The sequence below is a fragment of the Corylus avellana genome, chromosome 3, assembly GCF_965113065.1.
Source record: "Corylus avellana chromosome 3, dhCorAvel1.hap1.2, whole genome shotgun sequence".
Taxonomy (NCBI): Eukaryota; Viridiplantae; Streptophyta; class Magnoliopsida; order Fagales; family Betulaceae; genus Corylus; species Corylus avellana.
Genome location: NC_142492.1, coordinates 27599491 through 27625904, shown reverse-complemented (window position 1 = coordinate 27625904; position 26414 = coordinate 27599491). Strand labels below are relative to the sequence as shown.

Here is a 26414-nt window from a genome sequence, read left to right as displayed (position 1 = left end):
AAACTGTATATGTGTGGGAAGGAGAGGTCAGTGCAAGTCCTTGTACGATTTGGAAGGAGACAAGACCCTGAAAAGTGTGTCCCTATTGGAGCCTGCCTTATATTGTATGTTGAAGTCCGTTAAGAAACTTTGTTATTACCCTAAAAAGTGTATCCCAATAGAAGCCTGCCTTATATTGTATGTTAAGGTCCGTTAAGAAACTTTGTTATTAGAATAGGGTGTTTTTTTTTTTTTTTTTTTTATAATTTTTTATTTTATTATTATTGTTTTTTTGACGATGAATCCTTTCAAGGTAGAACCACTTCGTGTACCCACCCATGTCGGATAAACCTCGGACCTGTGTAAAGCACCCCCTCCACACACATCAGGTAATACTCCGGTTTCGCCGGCAAGTTGGCCCCATGAAATTGTTTGCACTCAAGGGGATTCGAATTTGAACCTTAGACCTGATGGAATGCCATCAAGACCAAGGTCCTTATCACTTGAGCCAACCCCTTGAGGTTGTTGGGAGCAACAATGCGTGACTGGAGTAGTTTGTAACTGCTTAATATTTCCCAACTAAGCTTATGGTTCATCTCTTTACCACTTTCAGTGTGATGACAAACGTTTTGCACATCCAGAATGGATTCAAAAGCTTGTAAAAAACCTATTAACAACTAGTTTCATTCCTAATATAAACCTGACAGGATAGGGGATACACTAAAGAAGTATGGCTATTTGTTCATGTCCTTAGCTTTCGGTGCACAATTTGTGGACAGAAACATGTTGGCATAAGTAAAATGAGTAAATAAAGCTTCTTAGTTGATGGAGATAAGTAGCAGCACCCTCATGATTTTTAAAATCCTAATCAATTTTGATCTAGTGATGAGGAAGGGTTAAACCTTATTAATTCTAGCCAATGGTTGAGCGAGGGTTAAACACGTATTAATTCTAATCCAGTGATGAGCGAGGGATAAATGCTCAACGATATTTATTTAGAGTAAATTGTTGTTTATATTTTCATCTAAACTTCTAATTTAATTCGCCCCACCAAACTCCATTAATTTCTAACTAAACTAACTCAACCAAACTAAGCTCCCCCTTCAATCGGTTACCCCTCTTTTTCTTTCTTCTTTTAATTATTATTTTATTCTTATTATTATTATTTTTTCCTAATCAAAGCGGGAGAGGGGGATATTAATTATTTTGTTATGCAGTGTGTTATAAGGACGCCAGAGACAAAGTGTTGAAGAGGAAAAGAGAAGCTCCTTCCGTCCTTCCTGGAGAGCCGGGGAAAAAGGGAAGAGGACAGACTTTCTAGGAGAAAGAGAAAGGTTATCAAGGAGAGAGCCACCTCTATTAAAAAAAAAAAGGAGAGAGGACAGAGCCACCAAATAAACACCAAAGAAGCTTAGGAACCAAAAACTCATCGTTATAGTTGAATTTTAGAGGCCAACAATGCTTAAACGAATAAAATGAACAAAATTGCTTGTTGACTTTCTTTTCACTAGCTTTACTAGTAGTTGCATAAGAACACTAAGGGCCTGTTTGGTTCCTGTTTCAATAACAGTTGTTTATTTCAAATTTACAAAAAAAAAAAAAAAAAAAAAAAAAAAAAAAACCACCATTTTGACTTTCCTTCAGCTCCTCAAGGTATAGAATAGAAGTATATCTATAGCTCTTCAGATATAGAAGGATATCAGGTGTGAAGTGGAAAAAAAACAATGCTAAAAGGGTAGTTATAATAGAAGATACATTCTTCAGGGGATGCAAGTTAAGTTTCAAGCTTATTAAGAGACATACCAGCTTAGAATCTCTAATCTACATATCCTGATTACAAACTAAGGGATTTCGATCACCTCGTACACGTGGGAGATCCGGAGAGGTGATTGCTTTGAAACAGGTCTATTTTCCGACCACAACTCCAAATTAACTGTCCCTGTTCCCCAATGGATGAGGCACTTGAAAACCTCATTAACATTAAATCGATTGACAAGGCCCAAGCCGACACATTTATCAGTGAGCACCCATTCACCTGAAATAAGAACCGCAATGAAAACCAACTTGATCAACGAGATAGGCAAATGCATGTTAAAGTTTTAAAAGGTTCCAACATCACCTTTGTAAGAATAATTCCTACAAGCTAAGTTAAATTAAATAGTGAATAACTTAGGCCTGGTTGGGGATTTTTGTGGTTTCTTGAGGAGTGCTTCAGCTTTTGTAGGCTAACCTATACTCCGGCTGGTATCTATGCGGCGTCCCACATCGCCTGGGTGTGAGAAAGGGAATGTGCTTACATGAGGTCTTTTGGGGTAAACCCAATAATAAAACCGTGCGGGCTTGACCCAAAGTGGATAATATCATATCATTTAGGACGGAGTGTTATATATGGTATCAAAGCCGAAGCCCAGCCTGAGATGGGCGAAACGTGCACAAGCCAATGAGGGTCGTTAGCGAGGACGTTGGGTCCTAAGAGGAGGTGATTGTAATGTCCCACATCGCCTAGATGTGATAAAGAGAATGTGCTTATATAGAGCATGCTCTCTCTAAATGGTATTAAGCCTTTTAGAGTAAATTCAATAATAAAACCGTCTGGGCTTGGTCCGAAGCAAGCAATATCATATCATTTAAGGCGGGGTGTTACAACCTAAATGGTGCTTTAGCTGTTTGCCATTTTTGTGAGGTAGTTTCAGCTTTTCGGGTGGTTTTTGAGAAGCAACCCAGGGTAGCTTTTCCAAGAAGGTATGGCTTCTCATATTTTGAAAAGTTACTGCCTTGCCATACTGGCCCTTAATACAAAGCCAAATGATAATAACATCAGCTATTAACTATATATATTGAGTTGGTCATGCCTTAAAATGTGTAAAGACCATTTATATAGGAGATCTACAATACACAGTATGGTTATGGCATATTCAATGAATATGTAGTCCATGCTTACTTTATTTCCTGGTCATGCTAACACCAGTTTCCTTTCTATTGTTGAGTGGATCACATTCATTCCAGCTCATCTGCTGCAATCTTGGATTGATTTTTTTTTTTTTTTTTTTGGCTTGGGGGGATCTTGGATTAGATTTGGGACACAGTCACACAGATCATAACACGCAGAAATGAACAGCATGTCCAACTTCTACTAGGAATTGCCACACAGTTTCATTAACCGAGTAACAAGTTCCTACCATGGTAAGCATTAGCAAATACTTTCAAAACCCTTTTCATGCTGAGTGACATAAAGGGTAAAGACCCGCACTTTTGATGGTTTTCATATTCTTCTTTGTTAAAATAGCTTTGACTATGATGGCAATGAAGATTCTAAAGAAGTGAAAATAAAAAGTTTACCATTAGGCAGTAGATTCCCTTCATAAACCTGCTCCCCAGATTCTGGCCACACTTCATGCTTTGACCCATCAATGGAAGTGAATGACACAAACGATTCTGTGGGGTGCAAGAGTCTGAATGTAGGGTGTACTCTCAAGCAAACAAGTCTACAGGACAAAAAGCATAGCAAAAAATTATGCAAGAATTTCAAAGAGGGAAATAAAGTTAAAAAGCAGAAGCAAAGTCAAAGTTAGAATGACAGTATATGAAATAAAGTTAGTATGATGCAAAAGGCGAAGCACCCTTGTTAATATTTAATTTTATATTTTATTTAATTTTTAAGAGACAATGGTGTTGTTTTTGGTAATTAAATAAATAGGTGATTGCCCTAGATTATTTTGGGTAGTTCAATAATGGGTGTTGCCCTAGATTATGTTAGGCAAGTCAATAAATGGGCGTTGCCCTAGGGTTTAGTGTTAGCCTATTTAAGTCGCTTGTACTCCAATGAAGACAAACTCTAATGAAATAAAATTATGAGAAATTGATTCTCTTCTCTCTCTTCCTCTCCCCTAGCTCTCTCTTCTCTCTCTTTCCCAGGCTTCTCTCTTTCTATCTTCTTCCTTCTCTTCTTTCTCTCTCTTCTTTAGCTTCTTGCCCCTACTTTCTCTATTTTCACAGTGAGTTTTGTGTTTATTGTTTGTCTCGCATCAGCTTCACTTTGCATAAAAGGTTCAATCATGGGCAACCTCCTTTTACTAGTTCAAGTGTCTTGAAATGAGAGAGTTTCCGAAGAGCATTAATAATTGTAGAAAAGAGTGGATCATGGACAACGAATCTGTCTACGAGTACTTTGCTGACTTAGCAAATGGAAAATTAGTGGATTAAGGGCTTAGAATTGTATAAGGAGGCGATTAGGGCTTGCGCTTTGAATATGGATTGAAAAAGATTGGATTTGAAGGGGGTGAAAAGTGCTGAACAATAGAATAAAGGCCGTGAATTTCAGAACAGCAGCAGAATTAGGTATTCTAACGTTTGTTTCTTGCATAAATTGGTGTCTAAAGGCTAGGAAATATATGCATGCTTTTAGGGTTTTCGAAGGGTAAAGGAAAGGGCTTGATGTGGGGTCATAAAAGAGGTGAGAAAAAGCTAGGTCCGAATAGGACTAGATTGCTAAGTTCAGCAGTAAACAAGCTCCTCATTAAATTAGATTCAAACATAAAAGCCCATAAACTAAATAACACATGCCGATTTATAAAATAGCTATGGTCTATAGAAAGAACTTACGAAATTTAAACCTCCTGACTCTGAAAAAACCAAATTCAAAATGATATAAAAACTAATGACTTAATTAACTTTCATACTTATTGTAATACCAAAAATATTTCTTGGTTTGTCATGTTCTACTCTAGATCTTCCAAAGAGGATGCTCCATGTCCAACTATAATACCCAGGAAAAATAGAAGCTGAAGGCAAATAGAAATTTGGAGATAATGACATAAAATAGTGAATATTGACGTTGTGCTGTATATAGTAAGTAGAAACTTAAGATTTAAGGGGAAAGAAAATCCAGGAGGAAGGGAGATATAACCACGAATAGGGAAAAGAGAACCCTGGCCAGCCAAATAAAATGAATATTTCCAAGAAAAAAGTGGCGGAAAATAACTTAGAATAAGGATTTGGAGGTAAAAACAATTGATTTTGGGCCTGAAAATGACCGCACCAATCATAGCTGTGTGGCCACAATAAGGACGGAACCACCCCTAGCCTTGGAGGGGTTTGAGGCCGGGTTCGAGGCATTCCAAATTTCAAAAAAGTCACAAAATTTTGAAAATTTCTTCAAAATTTTAGGTATTTTTATGAACTATACACCCCAAAAATAATTTTTACCTTCAAATTTTTTACATTTTTTGCTTTAAATTTCTGCCACATGTTAGGTCAAATGCCGCATCAGATGCCATATGTCACGCACTGAAAACTTCCTTAATGGCTAAAAAATGAATCTCATTCAAATGAGACAGGTCAACATTCGAACGAGACGTGTCACGAGCTATAACTGTTGAGTTGGAACTCACTGCCTAAAGTATGTTCAAGACAGGACAATATATGCATATTCACAATTGCAATTGGTATAGTAATAGAAAAGCTACCATCCTTCTTAATAGGCAAAAAGGAGAAAAGAGTTGGGGAGAGAGAGAGAGTAGTTGTAGGACCAAACCTTGAAAAGCCACCAGAACCAGCACCAACTTTGTGGGCAATAATGCTAGAGTCAATTTGGAAATACTCGGGATGATCATTTGGAATATATATTTTCCTTTGAAGAACCAACGCACCACCAATATCACCTTCTAACATAATTGATTCTTCCTCTCCTGCAGCATGCTCAAGACTACGCCTACAAGGAAAAAGAACTCAATAGAATAAAATTTGTACAAGTACCCAAGGAGCGCAAAAGAAAATATAAGAAAGAACTGTCGCAATAATGCTATTACTGCCATTCCTCCCTTTGAGGCAGCCATAACAAGTTTATTAGTCTTGAAAATTTCAATGTACAAAAACTTGGAATTTCAAAAATTTCTGAATTCCGTTTATGCTTAAACAGAGCAGTAAACCAGCTTAGCAAATGATGGTGACTCTCTAAAAAAAGAAGTATGGACATGAAACCGCAAGAAAAGGTTACACTACAGTGCAGCTATCCATCCAACCCATTAACTTCAATACCATGTAAGACTGTTGGTCTTAAAAGCAGAAGAATGAGAATCACCAGAGTGAGTGGAACCTCTTTATGTATATTATTGCTTAACTTGAAATACATAATTGCCCTTGACTAACACAACTCTCTTCACATGTTCTCTAGAATAGTCCAGATTCTCATGCATAACACACTCGTTAGAAACCACACTGCCCAGTAACCAAATTGTCTATTTCACCCACTAAATACATAAAAGAGTATCTTTCAGAATACCAGCTTGGAAAGACCCACAGTAGAGGGTTTGAGCCCTTCTGAAAACAATAATTTCTTCCCCTTGATGGTATAACCTGTCCATGGATTTCAAAAGGAAAAGAAGCCTGGTGGGGGGGGGGGGGGGGGGGGGTGGTGGTGGGTGTTGTGGGGGTTACCCTAAAACTAGAGATTTATAGATTTATTATCTATAGTTCCAAATTCAAAAACATCGCCTATCTTCCTATAACCACTTGTGTTATTTCTGGAAATTCTTCTTAACGCCTCGTTAATTTCAGTTAGCCAGAAAGGTGACACCTTCCTGAACCACAGCCATATCTAAACTTCACTACGTCAAGTCATATCAAAGCAACAGATCCTAGATCTATGAGAAGAACATCTAGATCTAGAAAAAGATCACGGATCTGAGCTTGATGGGCTAGATAAAAGCGAAAGTGGGTGATCTAATCAGCTGTGATTAGATGTTGGAAAAACAGCTGATTAGATCAGCCCCTTGACAAAATGTTTGATAAGTTAATGTAAGGATGTATTTATCAGATTCTATATGTTATGTCAAAACTATACTTCTCCAATAAAGATTGGCACTGACAAGTAATTCAGCAACTCACTCAATGACATTGTATTCCTCAGAACATCCAGCAGATCGGTACTCAGTGCCACTATATTCTTCATACCCATTGATATCAACCCTGCTGTGGAGCCACTGCGTTCCTGCATCCATCATTACATGGTAAAACAAAGCATTGACCATAAAGAGCAGATGATGCAGATTACATTCTTATAAAGAAGTTCATTCGGGGTGCTCTAGGAATCATGATTGCAGTATCTGACATGAACAATTTGATGGATATTGTTCTCTCCACTTAATAAGCTACTTTAATCAATTGAAAGTGCAAACACAGGTTGAGTTGTGGAGACCATGATTGACGTTTCATATAAACCAATTACAATCTTACAAAATTGCTATTTGGAAAAAGTAAAAATAAAATGGACTATTTGATACAAACCTTAGGTAAAACTCACCTAAAGCCAATCTTAAGCATATATATATAAACTCTTAGGCACCTTCTCCCTTACCAAACCGAGTTTCAAGAGTGAGTTATATCTAAGGTTTGAATTATTTGATATTAGAGTCAACACTATGTCGAGTATGGAATCGGATGCAGCTTCTCAGATATGGGATCAAATGAGTTACATCTTTGTGACCAAGTCACAAGAACAACTTATAGGCTGAATTAAAATGTCTTGGGATTATCTATGGGCATAGATTTCAATCATTGAATGCCAATAAGTGAGTGAAGCCACCAAAAGAGAAAATGACTAGGATCGTAACATACCTTCACACTCCACAGCCGACGTCCATGACGACCCACTCTATTGACATTAATCCGATGGTAGCCTTTTTCTCTTTTGGTGGCTCCACTCACCTATCAGTATTTAATACTTTAACATTATGCCCATACATAATACCAAGACATTTTGATCTAGCCTATAGATCGCTCTCTCTGAGACTCAGCCACAAAGCCGCAACCCATTTGATCCCACATTCGACGAGCTATGTTTGATTCCACACTCGACGTGGTGGTGACTTTGATACCAAATGATATAAGCCTTAGGTAGAACTCACCTTTGAAAACCAGCTTGCAAGAAGAGGGTGCCTAAGAGCTTATATACACAAAGTTAAAATTGCACTTAACCAATTTGGGACACTTAGTGTAACACCCAAGAAAATTAAAGGATACAAATAATAATAAAATATATGTCCCGGTCATTTTGGAATGAAGCATTGTTAGATCTAAAGGTGTCCAATTAGTTGAAATTAGAACTTAGGCTCGAAACTTAGAAAATTTGCCTCATTCGATAGGAGGGTGATCCCAATCAAATGGCAATGATGCCACATGGCAGCTAGATGCGAGCGCGGTTAAACGAATGGCCAAGATCAAATCTGAGTGATCAAGTCTGAATGGAGGAGCATCTCCACGTAGATCAACAATCTTGATTTCATCATGTGTCGAAACGACTAATGGGACACGTGTTTTAATGCAAGTGCAAGTGCAAGTTCGTGTTCAAACGGGGAAGCATCTCTACATGTCAAAAATTGTATGGTGTGATGTGGCGCTGACACAACACATATTTAATGAAGCTGACTTAGCGACGCTCAAACAGAGGAACATCCCGTTCAACCGCCAGTGTACAGTACCAGGAAAATTGCATGTTTAAAGAGATGGAAGTTGAAGGAAAAACTTGCATTTCCTTTCAGTCATTCCAGCAACTCAAGTGAGGAGAGTTTTAGTCATAATTTAAGTGTTTTGAGTGCAGAGAAAGTGAGAAAAGAGAGAGAGAGAGAGAGAGAGAGAGAGAAAGAAAGAGCTTGGAGGAAAGGTAAAGGTATAATTCCTCTCTTTGCTCTCATTTCAATTCCGTTAGGTTTATAGATGTTTATATAATGCATGGAGGGCATTAGGAAGTAGTTGTGTTGGTTAAATGGAAGCTTGATGGTGTTGTTGGAAGAAAAATAGCGAAAACAAGGGTTCTCGTGAAAAACTAAGGATTTTTACCGTAATAATGATGGAGTTTTAGATGCATGTGGAGTTGTTAAAGATTGTATGGTATGAAAGGAGATTTTAGAATGATAAAAATTGGTTGTAAGGGATTTTTTCACGTTGGGGTGCAGTTTCTGCACATTGTCATTGGAATGGTGTTGATGACATTCGAACGAGGCAATATCCAAGAGCTTCGGGAGAACAAAACTGAGGATTAGAAAGCCCCACTCGCAGCTGCGGGTGCAGTCCATTCAACTGGGACTATCCATAGCTGAAAAGTAAAGGCCTTTCAGGGAGAAAGGATTTTGAAGAAAGTTTTGGAGATACCAAAAGGGATGATGTCTAATTAGTGATTATAACATAATGCAGACAAGCACACGATACAAGCATAAACGCTTGGGCAAAGGAAAGGAATAGCGAAAGTTGTAAGTAGAACACTTATGACCACTTCATAAATATGTTTTCACATTGACATGATTTACTCATGATTATGAGCCCTACCTATTTAGAATATGTTAATCAGCAATATCTTACGTTTCATTGTGTTTTACAAGCGTGTTTACAAGAAAAGAATTTGAAAGAGAAGGATTTCAAACGACTAAAAGGGTTATGAGAAATGGAGAGACTAGTGTTAAAGAATAACATTTTCTGAGAAATAAAATGTAAAGTAAGGTTTTATCAAGAATAAAATTTTGTGTGAAAAAATTGTTCTCTCACGATCTAGTGTTGAGTGGGGGTGAAACGCTCAATAACCCCAGGGCTAGAAGGGGGAATACAACTAGCAAACACAGCGTTAAGCGAGGGAGTAAGCTTAACAACCCAGTGCTAGGAGGGAGAGTATGCTTCACAAACCCAGTGCTAGAAGGAGGAGCACGATTGGCAACCCAGCATTAACTGAGGGAGTACACTTAACAAACACAGTGTTAAGTGGGTTTAAACACATAACGACCCAGTGTTGAAAGGGACGGTACAAGCAGCGCATAATAAAACTGAAATGATCATTTTGATTTTTTATGTCTTTTTTTTTTATGAATTAAAAAACATAAAATTTTGTATATGTCATTATGATGATATATATTGCATGTCTTAATTTAAATATTGTTTCTCATTATTATCCGATAACAACTATGTTAACATAAATATGTAAATGGTTATGTTAATATGATTCTACAAAAGAAAATGCAAAGATCAATGATAGATTGAAATCTATTATGAAAGAAAGATCTCCCTGATTTAAATATTTTTCACTGATGATTTCACTAAAGCAAGATTCATGAAAGCCATGAATCGGTTTTACATAAAAGTGAACTTGTGGTTTCAAAAGGAAGAAAAAAAAAATAAGATAAGCTATTTTTCTGGTGCACTATTGAGGTAAAGTAGTAATGTCACTTGGAATATGCAAGCGTTCAATCAACCTAAATTGGTCAGGGCGCTACAAGTTGGTATCAAAGCAATCGGCTATAAGGACCCCTATGAGGTTGTGTCTATAGGATTAGAGTATAGGAAATGACGCCAGAGCATAAGTTATGATCCAATGAGGTATAGAACAGGAAGGAACTAGGATTTGCCTGCAAGGAGATAGGGAATGTCTAATGAAACATTTTTTTTGCAAAAGATGTCACCCAAGGACGTTCCAAAGATGGAGGAAAGGAAATACCAGCCCTAAAGGAGTGTGTCTGCGGTTAGGCATTGGCCACCTTTGTGTGGACTAAACACATAGCACCTTAGACAAGGAGAGGCTCAGATAATAGTCCAATTGCTGGCTCGGATTGCAGAGGGGTGCCTTCATCAAGACAAGGGGGAGGAAAAACCTCTCCCACCTCGATATCGAGGAGAAGCCTAGTCCATCTGGACAGGAAGAGGGCACGGGAAGCAAGGGCGCTACTAAAGAAGGTTAGGGCTAGGGCTAATAGCCGACTGATTGGGGAGAGACTAATATGCTTAGTCCTTGTGACTAAAGTGCCCCTGTAGCTAGTAGTTGTCCTATCTTTTGTAATCTATTGCTTTCCCCAAGTCTTCGGACCTTTTAATTAATGAAATAACCGCCGCACAACCCTTTTGGAAATATAAGAATTAATTAAACAAACTGACTTTATAGGCATAAGGATTATATAGTGGCACCTCACCACAAATAAATGCAGGAAAGGACGAGAAAATTTCTTTCCTCAAAAAATCAGTTAAGCCTAGTTGACGAGAGAACATTTTGGGAGCTAGGGTAGGATAACACCAATTTGAAAATACCAAGAGACTAACAGCGCATTGATAGTGCCAAGCAATCAGATAAATATGTAATAATTTTAATTGAAACGGCTAGTAAGAGGAGCAACTGAGGGAAACGGGTTGAAAATGGTGACAGGTGGAGGTCTCTCGGTTTGAGACAGGGTAGTTGCAACAGTGACTACCGTGAAGGAGATAGTGACAATAATGACATTATCAATTTCCTCTTTTTCTGCAAGTATCTTGATATAAACATCTCTTTCCAAATTATGGATTGCACCCAAAAGACGAAGTCAGATTACTGGATTGCAACCAAACCACAAATTCAGATTAAGGCCGCCATACTGAATTCCTACCCCAAATCTATTCCTCTGATGCATTGTGATCTATGTTATACCTCCAAAACATATAAATCCTTTAAAAGACATCTACCATATTTCTCAATACAAACATTAGTTATTATGTCAGCTCAAGGCACAGCCATCTCAGCAGTGACATTAAAACAATCGATCATATAAGCAGAACTTCCATTCTCAAATATTTTCACAAAGGAAGGTGCATCATAAAAAGCTTGTGGAAATAATTCCATTCAAATATATTACCCGAAGGAAGGTGCATCATGGAAATAATTCTACCCCCAATCCAAGGAACTACTTTCAGAATCCAATCACCACTTTTCAGTTCAATAGGAGTCCTTGAAAGTTCTACTCCCTTTTGTCCAGAAACCTCTTCCACATCTGGAATTTGCTTAGCACTTTCTGCAGTTAACAACTTCATCAGCAAAAAGCATGATAATCTAAATATTAACAAATAGCATTCGATAAAACTTATTTTTAATTATCAATATTGTCCAACATATCAAGTTTATGGAGAAAAGAAAAGCATAAAGACATAAGAAATCATAATGCAGAAAGAAATGCATCGGGAGAAAGATGAATAAGCTACTAAATAAAAATAAAATCAAATAACCTATGCAGAAGGTTTCAGTAAAGACATTGCGGTCAAAACAAATTAGAATATAGCCAGATTAATATGTAAACGTAACCAGGAAAAAAAAAAAGGTTGAGCTAGCACAGAGCCTTGAATAAGCTGTATTACCCAAACTAGTCCTGTAATGCTTTTCAGTGGTAGAAACCAACTTATTTACTTCCTCTTCTGAAGGCATCATAATTTGCAGAACTTCTCCATCCACGCCCCACATATCAAGCTGTTAGAGGTACCCAAATTTCAAATGAAAATTTTGAAAACAGAGTACAAAGGATCTTAATTTACTACAATATGCATGTCTTAAACTCTTCAGCATTGTCCCTCAATTTTTTTTTTTTTTTTTTTTGATAAGTAATAATTGTCCCTCAAAAAATTATGACATACCATTGCGCCTCCACCAAGCAATAACTGCACATGCAGACGACGCTTTGGCCTCTTCCATAATCCTTCAGTTTTGGAAACTCTAACAGTAACAACTGATGAATGAAGTTCAGCAACATAGTGTGTCAACAGATATTCACCTCTAGTGAATTCATATCCATCACCAACATCTTCAAAGAGAACACCTTCAGCTTTTCCTGTAAATAAAAAGTGATGTGATGCAGCACGGTGTAGTAGGAAGCTGAAGCTACAAGCACAACAACTCACAACTGTTCCACAAATCCAAGAAAAATCAAGGAAATGCAGGAAAACTGAAAAATCACTCCTTGAGTGTTTCTTATTGAGAAAACTGAAAAATGCCAAGTCTAGACGGTCAGACCGTCCTTATTGAGCTTAAATAGAAGTAGGGTCACAATCCTAAAAAACAAAATACAAAAATACCTTTATTGCAGGATCGATTGATCAAACCTTAATTCCAATTGATCGCAAAAATAAAAATGAACACATTGCATTCACGATCGAACCAACTAAGATCGAATTATCGATCAAACCTCTCTAGAATTACTACTAAAGGACCCCATCACTTCGATCGATCAAACTAGCAATCAAAGCTGTCAGGAATTAGTACTATGCAGCACCTCATCCTTTCGATCGATCGAACTCTCCATCTCAAACTTCATGAAATTTTCTTGGCTATATGATCTACATCAGTATGTCCCTAGAGCAGGAGGCAATTTTTTAAAGCCAACCTAGCATCTTAAACAATCCGTGCAAGACTGTAAATATGGTGGGAAGAAAATCCATACCAAAAACACTTCAGGCAACCAATCATGCTTCAAAATATGACCTGAATCTGGTGCACTAAGTTTATTGGCATCAACAACTGAAAAATTCAAGTCCATTATGAAGAATACTGAAAGCAATAAACTTACCATGTTGATCTAAAGCCACAAGAAGTGTCAAGTCATCTGAAGGATTGGCTTCACCAACATGCTGATGAGGAGGACCCAAAGGTATAATTGATCCACCTTGTAAATATAAAGCTGGCAAATCCTGTCATGTCCAAAAAAATAGAAAAAACAAGGAATACAAAGTATTGATAATAGGTAAACATTGAATTTCAAAAAGCAAAGCAAAATGTGCAGTAATAGATACCGGATGCGAATCATCAAAGTCAAAGCGTAGCCAAATTCCCTTAGGAAAGGCACAGTCCAATTTATCCAAGCCTTGACCACGCATAGTGCTAATCAAGATCGCAAGGATGTTAGCACAAATTGCATTTTTCAAATCAATATATAGCTTGAATGCAATGAAATCAGAGAGCACCAAACAGACCTTTATTCTATACAGGCTTATGATTACATATTCAAATTCAAGGGGGCTAAACATCATATTTGCACTTTCTATTTTTACTTGCCTCAGTAATGCCAACAGTACATGTTCAATGTGGAATAAAGTTACGTGCGAGATGCAAGAATCATAGGAATCACGGCAATCTGATAATAGAAAGGCTAGTAATATCTCATTGTAATGGTTTGTATACAAAGGCTTCACTTTTTTCAGTAAAAAATGAACTCTTGAAAAAGAAAGGGTTGACATTGTTGGAAGGAAGGAGATCATCTTTAATATATATATATATATATATATATATATATATATATATATATATATATATATATTGGCTGTCAAAAACTAGAGCACACACCCTTAACCTCCCGAGAATTATCCTCTTCAATGGCGGTCAAGAGAGCCAATTGTCTGATCGACCTTCCCCTCACAGGAAACCCCCACCACACCCAATCCAGAGGAGTGGTCAGGTGAAAATCCCCATCCTCCTCATCGTCCCCATCATCCCTTACAACCAGCACCGACAACGCACCCATTACTGTGGGATTATCTATCACTGCTAGAGAAGGCTGAGCCACAATAGAGGAGCACAGGTTGAAGAACACCCCTCGCCAAAGGGTTTTCCGGAAAACTTCTCACTATAGGTGGGATGTGAATAATTGCCAATGAAGTCTTGGCTGCGATCTCACCAACCAGCATAGAGAGCAAGCTCAGGCTGGAACCTAGAGGAACAGCAAGCGGAGTACTAGTCACTGACACTGCCTCAGCGATCAGATTAACATCCATCTTCGCATATCTACTGTCCTTTAGCTTTTGGTTGTAAAAATTCAAGGGTTTAGGTGCCGGTGGTATTGGGCGCTCCGAGACAACCGTCAAAGCAAAACCATCAAACCAAAACCCTTCAACCATCCATGACCTCTGGCAAGCTAACAATGGACCCACTACCAACTAGCGACATCTGGGCTACCACCGACCAAGTCTGGGCTACCACCGACGAGGAGGAAACCACCACATGCGGAACCCAAAGGGAGCAGAGAGGATCCACCGCCTTCACTTGAGAATACTGGACCAAACCCAACCTGGTAGAGATCTTCAAATGCGGTCACCAGTAACATAACCACCTCCGGCGACGTGAGCTAAACAACCGAATGAAGCTCAGACCTTACCAAAGAAGGCCTAGTGTGACAATTGACAATCCATGTGGAAGCCATAGACAATCCATCATGCCGGACCATACCAAATGCGGTCGCCGTAGCTAGAAACACCTCCAGCGACTTCCCCGGCGAATCAACACTCAGGCATGCTAAAATCCCCACCCGAAGGAACATAGCCCGCAGGCTTCACCTCAACAACCAAGCCCAGATTGGGTTTAGAATTATACTGAGACTTGAGCATGGTCTTGAGATTAGGGCCCAAATTTTCCCCCTTTTGGACCGCCCAACAAAAACGGGCATACAATTTCGCCCAAAACCTAGAAAACAGCCCACACCCTCCAACCCGTCTAGAATACCCCACAAGGCCCTAATTACCTCCTCTTTCACCTTCAAGCGTATCCCCTTCCATGCCCAAAAAAGGGATTTCATTTGCCTCTTTCCAAAACACTTGCCATCCCCTTCGTCTGAAGCATCAAATAGGCAAGTCATTTTTCCTTGAGTAGAGAGCTCCTTTCCTTGCTGAAATTCTGCCCCAACGACTGCAACACCAGCTGCACACTCAACAATGCCTCACTCAAAGGACCAATGTTGGGTGTCAGAATTGTAACCCAATGGATTACCAGCTAAAAGCTGGTCTTTACCCCACGGTTCACCAAAATGCATTGTCGGCAACTCCTCTGACGCTGGAAGTCTAGCCTCCGCTCGTAACACCGCCACATACGACGTCTCACCCATATCCACCCCAAGCCCAACCTTCATCCCATAATTCTTCCCCGCCGGAGAAGGAACACCAGAAGACAGGACTGTCATGGCTTCAAAAAACCCAGCACCTTGCTCAATTCACCAGCAGCACAGCTCCATCCCCTCCCTTCGCGCCCCTTTGGAAGCAAAATCAGCCCATTCCGGCCACCCTCTACGGAAAACTCCCAATTCCAAAAACTGGCCTGCCCTATTACCACCTCTCCGGACAATGATCACCTTCAAGCCTTCCCAGTACAATTTGACGAAATCCTTAACCCCAGGGTATCGCAACACCATTTCCACCATCACAACAAGCCAAACAATACACTAGACACCCAAAACCAAAAAACCCGGCAAAGCCCCTCCAACTAGACCATCGCCTGCCCTTCCTTCACCGAAAAGGCAAAAGATTTTGCCTCCACATTGAATCGCCTCTCCATAGCCTCGTCGTGTGACATCCCCCGAGAGAAGGCACACCGAACGCGCCTCCTAGTGTCACTCACATCGTCGACAAAGTGGATTAGCTTGGGCCTTCAAACAGAAACCCACTCCCTCAAAACACCAACCCACTTGAAACACGACGCGCACCTTCACACTCAAAGGTTGCAACGCCTTCAATTTTCCGGTGAACCGACCTGAGAAAATGGATGGTTTTTGTGAGTTGGAAATGACAACCGGCCGCATGAGTGGGACTTCACACACCGGAGAAGTAAATTACCTAAACCTCTAGAGACTTCTCGATTTGGACCAAGAGTAGCCAAAGGCCACTCCAAAATGACGAGGAGGAGAGAGAGAGAGAGCTTGGCGACAAACTGGACCACAACCCTAGCGGGACGCGCTTGCACGCGCCACCACTAGATAGACAAGAGAGAGAGAGAGAAAAAGGGGGGGTGGGGGGGGGGGGAAGTAAGAGAGGGAACCGATTGAGTTTTTTGTAAAGTACTATACTTGACTCAAAATTATCGACACATTCATGATATTGTAATAGATTTGTAGAGAAAGCAGTTGTCCTTAAAAGATCTTGACTAGGTTCACAGATTCTAGAAGTTCTAAAAATTAGTTCAATCCTAATCCGCAACAAAAAAATGTAATGCCAGAGGAAACCAAGCCATATATAAACACGTATGAAGTTCTACAATCACCTAGTACTTTATATGTGAAGGAATAGAATGAGAACCTTGCATATACTAAAACTGAACCCAAAAGAAAAGAATTTTCAAGCTTCCTTAAGCTGGGATCTTCAGGATCTGCAAAAGAAATTAACATAACATTACGAACCCCATAAACAAAAATAATACATTCGTGAAATCAATCAAATGGAATTGATTATTCAACGGCAGGAAAACCCACCGGCGAAAAACGTAGGCGTTGCCACTGGAGTGCCCTTTGTATGAGCCATATAAAAAAGAGTGTATATATGCGGTAAAAGGCGGTAGCGCCTTTTCAATGCTCGGCGGCAAACTTCTTCACACTAACAAATAAAACTGGAGTAAGTGCTAAACTAATTGCGGGTAGAACAGAAAAATAGCATTTTAACAGGGGCAATTAGTAATGCTTAAAAATAAGTAATACCACAAAGAGTCATTTCTATGCATTCAGTATGGAACAATTAGCATGATAAGACAATTATACATCATGTGCAAATTATTAACTACACCTCATATGAGATGACAATTCATACCATTTCATATTGCAGAAAATGCAAAATTATCTTCTCAATTCTTGAAAGTAAAAAAAATATTTTTGGTAAGGTTTTATATTTGTATGGAATATTGAATATGTATCAGGAAGTATATACGATTTGTCATATCTGATAGGGGTATGGCACCCTTTTAGAAGTACAGATTCTGAATATTTGGTGTTTTTCTATACCTCTCATGTACTAACACTCTAGCATTCTCTTTCTTCAATAAGATTACTTACATAGAACATAGAACATTTAATGTTCCGGGTCCTATCCTATTTTTAATGCACGTCAACATTCTGTTCAAGGTGCTTTGATGTGTTGGCACTTGTGCAGGAGTATCCAAGACATACTACATAAGTGTTATAACTTAAAAATATCATTCTAAAATTTTGGTCACTTCTATGAAATTGGAGTATCCAAGTCTTCCAAGAGGTATCAGTTTTTGTTATAGATGCTGTATCAATATGGCTCCCTTTATAAGTATCAGAACTCAAGTGGTGCAATTAAGTGCTCCATGATCAATAAGTTAATATGTTCATTCACACACATACCACAGGTTGGAAATTAGTATAATGGTATTGTTGTATAGCTAAAGGAAGACAAACCTCTTCCCCGAAAGACCAGGGTTCATGGTCAATGGTGTCAATTTCAGTATGTCCACGGCAAAAAGGAAACATAGCACCTACGCCCATCCACCTTCCAAAAAGCTTTGGTGTTGCATTTCCAGCAAACCCACCAACATCAGGTCCTGAAAGTGGCTGACCACTAAGTCCCTGAACACAAACTAAAACCCAAATTAGAGCAGACTTACACCAAAAACTGAGCATGAACACACCTCTAAAGTAACTAATCTGGAAAAGAAAAGCATTTCACTACCTCCAAAACCAAACAGAGTCGAGGAAGAATTAAGAAAAAATATCTAAATGAAAGTTAGGATAAGTGAAGGAAGCTATACAGGAAAGTAGAAAACACATGAAAACAGAAATAGCACAACTCTTACTCTTTTTTTCAAATGAAAAAGAAAACAAGACCTAGTACAACACAGAAAAATGGGACAATGTTTTCAGAAGTTTGGACAAGAATGTCAAGGGAAACAAACATCACTACGAATGTCATTACTCCTTTCCATGTGAGACAAACATAAACACAGCTGTGTCAGCATTCAAAAAAGGAACTGTTTCACAGGCAGTCAATGGTATCACTATCATTGTACCCACACAAAGGTGAGTCACAATCTACCCTAGGCAATAATTGCATACACCTCCTTCTAATTGCCAAACAAACGGCCTGAATTTGGCCACAATTATACTCTTTCAGAGAAAAATTCTATAGTATGATACCATAGAGTAATTTTCATTGGCCGCCATGTCTAATCCAAGTTGCATTGTCCTACTTTGTTAAGGCAAACTTTTAGAGCTTCATCCATTTTACTTTCCACTATAAAGACTCAATCTAGTTATGGAACAGTATACATAAAACAATTTCCTGATATTTTAAACCATGAAGCATTCCCCAATACAGGCAGCGAGAAACTTTGGACTGATTCCAATAATGGCCTTTCACCGTTAAGGCTGCATGAGAGCTTATTAGAGCAAGGGGAGGGCATGTGGCTTGGTCGAGTTTTGTCTGGTTTCACATGGAAATCCCTAGACATGCTATGATTCTATGGTTGGCTGTCAGGAGAGGCTTATTTAGGATCAACTTTTGAGTCACAGCATCATCTCTAGTAATTGTTTCTCTTTGTGCCACACACACATGGAATCACGGCCAGATGTATTTGTAGGTGCTGGAAGGACTATCCGATGGATATGCCATACTCAGAAGGGGAAAGACTCTAAAATCCTCTGATTATTTTTTTTTTTTTTTTGTTACTCTTTTAGTCTGTTTTATTTTGAAGGAATAAAATACTTGCATCATTAGGTCAGATCGAATAAATGCCAGTTCTGTTCTACAGGAAATAACTCATTGTGTTAGAAACAAGTTGTATACAGTGAAAAGGGTGTCTACCAATCAGTAGAAGGTTTGGCCACAAAGAACCTGGATGACTCTTGATTCTTTTTTTTTTTTTTTTTTTTTTTTTTTTTGACATTGGGATTTGTTCATTTTGTTAGTTGTAGATGTTGTTTAATGAGTAGCCCTTTTGTATTTGGTTTAGTTGTTTTGCTATTTGAGCTTGTTCTACAGTCTGGAAGATGCCCCTTGGGCTTTCGTTTTTAGCTTTTCTTTAATACACTTACCAACCAAAGAAAAAAAAACTAAGATGGTTCCTTTAAAGCTGATTGGAAGGGCTGTTTGATGGCTTAAGGTCATGGAAAGTTTTGGGTTTAAAGGGTTTCAAGGTATATAAGAGTAGAGGAAGGGTTTGAGGGTGTAGTAAAAGAGATATGCTTTGGGCTTGCAGAGAAGGAAGGGAATCAAGGTTTTGTTGTGAAAGTAACGAATGAGCAGCACACCAAAGAAGGAGAGGAAGAAAAGAGAGGGAGAGAGAGAAGGAAGCACAAAGTAGGACCTCTTGAGCTGTTTCGGGCTTGAAGGTGAATATGGCCAAATCTGTTTGGTTCCAGTGGGCACGGTGGGCAATGTGGGAGATTTGGCCGGTATTCTGGGCTGCGGGACAGATTCTCTTCTGTTGAAATATCTTGGCCTTCCTTTGGGGGCTTGCTACAAGGCTAAATCCATATGGGATGACATTGTGGAAAAAATTGAACGCAAATTGGCCAGTTGAAAAAGGATGTACCTTTCAAAGGGTGGTAGGGTTACCCTTATTAAGAGCACTCTTTCCAATCTTCTGACATATGTCTTGTCTCTATTTCCCATTCCTGTTTCTATGGCTAGTCGTATAAAGAAGCTTCAACGAGAATTTTTATGGGGTGGGATAGGTGACGAGTTCAAGTATCATTTGGTAAGCTGATCTAAGGTTTGTTCTCCTATCTCTGAGGGTGGTCTAGGGATTCAGAATCTGCGAGTGTTCAATAAAGCTTTGCTAGGGAAGTGGCTGTGGCATTATGCGAATAAGAGGGAGGCCTGGTGGAGAATTGTGATGGATGCAAAATTTGGTTCTGAGTGGGGTGGTGGGTGGTGTTCCATCGACACGTCAAGGCCGCATAGCGTGGGGCTTTGGAAGAATATTAGGAAGGGATGGAGGTTATTTTTTAGTCATATCAAATTTGATCCAAAGGATGGTTCCAATATTAGATTCTGGGATGATGTGTAGTGTGGCGGTTCAAGTCTCAAGGTAGCTTTCCCATTTTTCCTTACCTGTAATGAGAATCTCATTTTCGCTTGGAAGTGTATTTGGCGGACAAAGGCCCTTTCAAGAGTGGCTTTTTTCGTATGGACAGCGGTGCTAGGGAAGATCCTTACATTGGACAATCTTAGAAAGAGATAACTTATCGTGATCAATAGATGTTGCATGTGCAAATCGGATGGGGAGGCAATTGATCATTCTTTCTCCACTATGCGGTCGCCAGGGCACTATGGTATGCCATTTTCAGCCGTTTTGGATTGAATTGGGTGATGCCTAATAGGGTGGCGGATCTGTTTGCCTATTGGTGGACGAGAAGTAGTTCTTGGAGTGCTACGGTGTGGAAGATGGTCCCTCTTTGCCTTTTGTGGTGTTTGTGGAGGGAGAGAAATGCGAGATGTTTTGAAGATCTTGAGAGGTCTTTGGAGAAGCTTAAGGCTTTTTTTTTCTTCTCCGTGTTCACTTGGACAGCTGCTTATTTAGCTCCGTTGGTGATTAACTTTCCCAATTTTCTTGTTCTTTTTACTTCTTCTTCTTAGGCGTTCTCTTGTATACGTCCTATGTACTTGGGTTGCGCCTCTCTGCACTTTTTGGTATATACAATATTACTTATCAAACAAAAAAGTAGGAACTCTTGTATCAAAGTCAAACACTCAATAGCTCATAATCAAAGTCCAAATTCTCAAGTATATGAGGCATTTTCATACAACTTTTTACTTTACAAAATAATAATAATAACAACAACAAAAAAAAAGAGACGCTATAAAAATAGACCAATTCATGAAACTTATTATCTAGATGGGAATCAAGAAAATTCGAATGATTTATCTTAGATTAAATGGTCGAGATTTCGTTGGGCACTTTATTTTATTTCAATTGAATATTGTGAAAAGAAGAGCTGCCGACTCCAACTACGATCCATACTAGATCTGACCAACTGCCCATCCTACCTCCTCTACGTTTCTATTTCGTGAACGGAATGGGGGGAGGGATACATGTTACAAATAATAATAAAACTCAATAAAGATCTCTTAATATTGTTAGACCAAACACAAAGAAAGTAGCCCTAAAAGTAAAGTTTTATGCTGGACTTCCTGTAGAATTCCAGATCTGTCCCGACACATAAAAACAGCTACAACTTTGAAACGGGTGACCCTAATTAAAAATTGTTTTACCACAGACTCCTAATGACATGACCTTCAAAATCATATAAGACTAGTCTCAATACTGTGTTGCACATAAGCCCCATATATGAATAGCTTTAAGATGTCAAAACTGAAAATTACTGACGACAGCAACTTCACCCGTATTCCATGGCTGCATCAATGAATTTTGACTTCACATGCACATACCACCATATACGCAGCCCCAAAGTTCTCCACAGAATCACAAGATGAGAGACAAGGTTTGTAGAGAGTTGGAAGGAAAGGAAAAAGCATAAATTACAACAGAATGAAATGCACCAAAGCAAATTCCTGTCTCCAATTTTTCATCAGGCAAACAGGACTCCGAAAATTACTTACCAATTGAAGTACCATGGAGATACTCATATGAAGATGCTCCCAGGTCGAAAGGTTATCTCCTGTCCATGTTGCAGCATACCTTTGGCTACCAATAAATCCAGCTCTGGTGAGGACAAAAGGACGCTTATTTTCATTGGCTAACTTCATGCCTTCATATGTTGATCTTGCCATCAGCATGCCATACACCTAGAATGGGCAATACATTAAATGAGAAAACTTCATAATTTATTATGTCAGTCAAGTTCCTAGAAAGGATCCGGTGGTACCGAAGCGAACTCAACTAGTATATATCTAAGTTCAGAAATTATTATCAAAAACATGTTGACAGCCAAAATTCATCAAAAAGAAACTAGGGTTAACAACAAAAATAACAAGAAAAAAACACAAGACTAGGGTTACAGAGTAATACGTTGTGGTAATAAGAATGATTTTGACAACCTCCTAGTTCATCGTCTCCCCTATGGATATTGCTCTCAGGCATCGTTTTTGTTACAGTCTGAAAAGAAAAATAATTAGACCAAATAAAAATGTAAGAAATGGCAAAGTACTAACACGGAATTATTGAATTACCTTAAAAACAGCTGGTTCATTCATATCATTCCATATACCATCAACACCATTAGATATGAAATCTTTCACTAATCCAGCCCACCAGGAACGAGCTTTTGACTGCGTAAAGTCAGGGAAAACACAAGGCCCAGGCCACACCTCCCCTGAAGACGAATTGGAAATATTGTAAAATACCAACTATCAGAATTAAGTACCAGTGCATAAAGAAGGCATACCAACAAAAGGAGTTCCATCTGCTTTTTGAATCCAGACATCACTTTTTGAACCACTATCATAGACAGAATAACCCCCTTCTTTTTTTATCCCTGGGTCAAGCATCCAGATAGCTTTGAAACCATTACGGTGAAGATCATTTACCAAAGATTTTGGATCTGAGAAACGGTCCTGAAAGATATCATAATCGTTTATTTTCAGTGTCAAGAATGAAGTTAAAGATCTAATACAACATGACTAATTCATTCCCCAAGCTCACAAGGAACTATCTTCTGTAATTAAAATATTCTTCATCCATGAAGTATGCAACACAAGATAGAACCTAGTATGAGAACACTTGATGTAAACAGTTGATGTGTTTATTTTATGTTATTTCATTATCATAATATTGGAGGCATCTATCTACTTATGGCATTGTCATATAGAAAGATCGTTCAAAGAGGACATGCCTTGTCAAATGTGAAACAACGAAAACCATCCATGTAATCGATATCCATCCATATGACATCACAAGGTACACCTTTCTCCCGGAATGTTCGGGCAATCTGCAAAATAAGTTGTTCAATAATTAAGAAAAGAAAATGATAACTAATGATTAAACTAGAATTGTTGGTCAACAGCCCGAAAGTATAATGCAATGAACTATTCCCTCCTTCCCACAACAGGTGAATATTTGTTACATGACAAGAATTTAAAAAAAAAAAAAAAAAAAAAAAAAAAAAAAAAAAGAACAGAAAAATGTTCCTTCAATGCCCAATATCAAGTGGGCAACACTACTATACGTACATGGTCCATCTAAAGGTACTTTATAAAGCCTTGTTTATTTTATTTCATTAAGAATCATTTTTAAACTCTCATCTATAATGGGATGGCAGGGGTGAAAACTATCAGCATTTTGCTTCCTCCTTAGCAAAGAAATAGAGAACAAATTAAAAAATTGTCCATATTATATTTGTCACTATATAGTCAACCTTATTCACATATATCACCAAATAAAAAAATAGACAATGAAGCACTTGAACATACATTACCACAAGTATATATGTATATATGCATGCCAGAAGGAGAGAGAGTAGCATTCATTTGAGATATTGAAATGTACCTACCTCAAGAACTCTCTTATCTGAATCATAACTCCACCGACATTGGTGATAGCCCAGGGACCACTTCGGGGGCATAAATACAGATCCTGACGAGAAACCACAAGTTATTCAGCATAAATCACTGATAAAATGATAAAACTTTAAGAATAAAGAATGTTCAATACAAATCGATTATAGTGATTCGTAGTCAAACGGTTCATGTTGACAATATGATAACCCAAAAAGAACGAATATTCCAAAACCCTTGAGGTCTTAATGTCTGACACATATAGATTTTGACATGGTCAAATATAAGTTCGAAATTAAAAAATGATTTCAAATTTCAAGCACAATCACGACATAGGAAGAGTACTGCTACCACTTCAAATAAAAAATTAAGAAAAGAAACTCACAATTGTGACCCATAATTTCCTAAATGTCTCTCACGCTCTTTGTTTCTCTAATCCCAGTTGCACCATCAAAATTCTCTCTCGCAAATCAATTGCGGCTATCTCTCTCACAATCAATCGTGGCCCTTGGTTTCAAAAAGCTCTGTTCTAGTGGGTCAATTAGGGCTCATCATAAGAGATTTTATTTGGGGGCAAAGAAAATGGGCACATTACAATATTTGAATTGATACATGAGCACATTACAATATTTGATTATCATGGGCACATTGAATTGTATAAGACCCTTCAATCAACAAATTTCAAGTTCCTTTTAATTAATTTAACTATCATGAGCAAAACGGAAGTGTACTTATCAAAAAAAAATTAACCATCATGAGCACATTACAATATTTGAACTGATACAGAAAAGGACTAAAGAAACAAAAGCTAGAATGGTTTAGGAAATTACCAATTGCTTGAGATAAAGATATCAAGACAGCAGTGGGTGAAGAAAATGGACCAAATGTAATAACAGGATATGAGGATGGAGCAGTAAATCGTATTCCCGATTCTTTCCTGAGGTCAATCTGCTCATGAAAAAGATAAATGTAACCACCAAATGAGTGAAAATATAAAGGTTTCTGAAAGGTTCATTTGTCACAGCACCTCACAGCGTCGTGTTGTGTCAGCGAGAACCCCCAGTGCCTCTCCATTGGGAAGAATAGCTAGCACCCAAGGATGAGACTGGTATAAAGATGTAGTTTCAGGACCATAACCCCATGCATCAGTGTTCCAAGTAAAAACCTAAAAGAAATGGAACCACTCAATATTTAGAGAACAAGGATAAAGCTTTCATGGATGGAATATCAAAAAAAAAAAAATACATACTCTCTTTCCTGTCCGCTCAAGTTGTCCACTAACTTCTCCAGAGCCATAGAAGGAGGTACCCGCAGGAAGCTAAATTAGAAGCAAATACCATGACATCAGTTAGGAGGGAAGTGGGAAGCATGCTACACTTGAAATTGCAGCAACATATAAATTATAATCTATTGGACAAACTCAGAAGGTGAAGCACCAAATAAATTTTTTGATTGCTTATCAAAAAGCAAAAACAATGCAGCAACTGACCTCAATTTTAACGATCTGCTGACCCAAAAGACATTCAAATGTTGGGGTATATACGGGCACCTTGTGAGTCGTGATTGGCACGTCCCTATCCTTGGTGTTTATGAAAGATAAACTAGGAAATGCTGCATCTCTATCATTTGAAGAATCAAATCGGAAGACTCCATCTTCCAGTATAGGTTGAAAGATCATGTCCCCCGAGACGACATCTGCAGTGAGTGGCTTTACTTCAGAACCAGCCATCTTAGATATCAACCTCTTCTTCCTGCATGCCAAAACTTACATTATAATTTATCCTTGTCTTCACAACACAGCAGAAAATGATATTACACTACATGAATTTGATCAAAAACAAAACCACACAGAATCACGAGATGGTTCATCATTTGAAGAAAATCGCTATACGATACATTACACGCACTCAAATACTCGTACACTAATTCAAATACATCAATTATCAACAAAAATCGAAATTAAATATTACAAAATATTTCAATCAAATATTACAGTAAGAACCTGATGAAGCGAAACGGAGATGGCGATGATGAAACAAAGAGGGCCTCCGGAGCAGCACCAAGAAGCTTCTTCAACCTCACCACCGATGATATTCCACTCCCAGTGTCACACCTTTTATAGGCACTGTGCTGGTGATGCCTGTGCGCGATTCCCGATGCTCCTCCACCAGCAACACTGTTACTCCACACTTGTAGTTCTCCCATTGGTGAATGTTCTACTCCTTTTACTACTTTATTAGTTTCGCCATTTTGTTATCATTATTTTAATTGCTATGTAAATGGTTGGACATATGGATGGATGAAATGACAGCATTTCTAACAAATAGCTGTTTTTTTAGTACCATGATTCCTTTAGGATAATCAAAAAGTTGTTTTTGACCAATTTTACCTATTCCTTTTCAGCACAAATTCGAGCATGTTATCTACTTCACTACCTGTCT

General features: G+C 38.5%; 1 protein-coding gene across 1 annotated transcript; it reads right to left on the bottom strand.

Moving 5' to 3' along the window:
• Positions 1-1450: 1450 nt before the first annotated feature.
• On the bottom strand, positions 1451-26284 carry HGL1 (heteroglycan glucosidase 1). The gene is made up of 23 exons (XM_088514727.1): positions 25976-26284; positions 25463-25724; positions 25223-25291; positions 25001-25138; positions 24804-24921; positions 23970-24052; positions 23313-23408; positions 22866-23034; positions 22651-22793; positions 22490-22576; positions 22081-22266; positions 17919-18086; positions 16977-17097; positions 16804-16873; positions 13540-13627; positions 13317-13437; positions 12388-12581; positions 12115-12223; positions 11619-11774; positions 6865-6967; positions 5513-5689; positions 3319-3464; positions 1451-2014 (listed from the first exon to the last, which is right to left on the bottom strand). The coding sequence occupies exons 1-23, from the start codon at positions 26176-26178 to the stop codon at positions 1821-1823; spliced, it is 3201 nt and encodes a 1066-aa protein (XP_088370853.1). The 5' UTR covers positions 26179-26284; the 3' UTR covers positions 1451-1820.
• Positions 26285-26414: the final 130 nt, after the last annotated feature.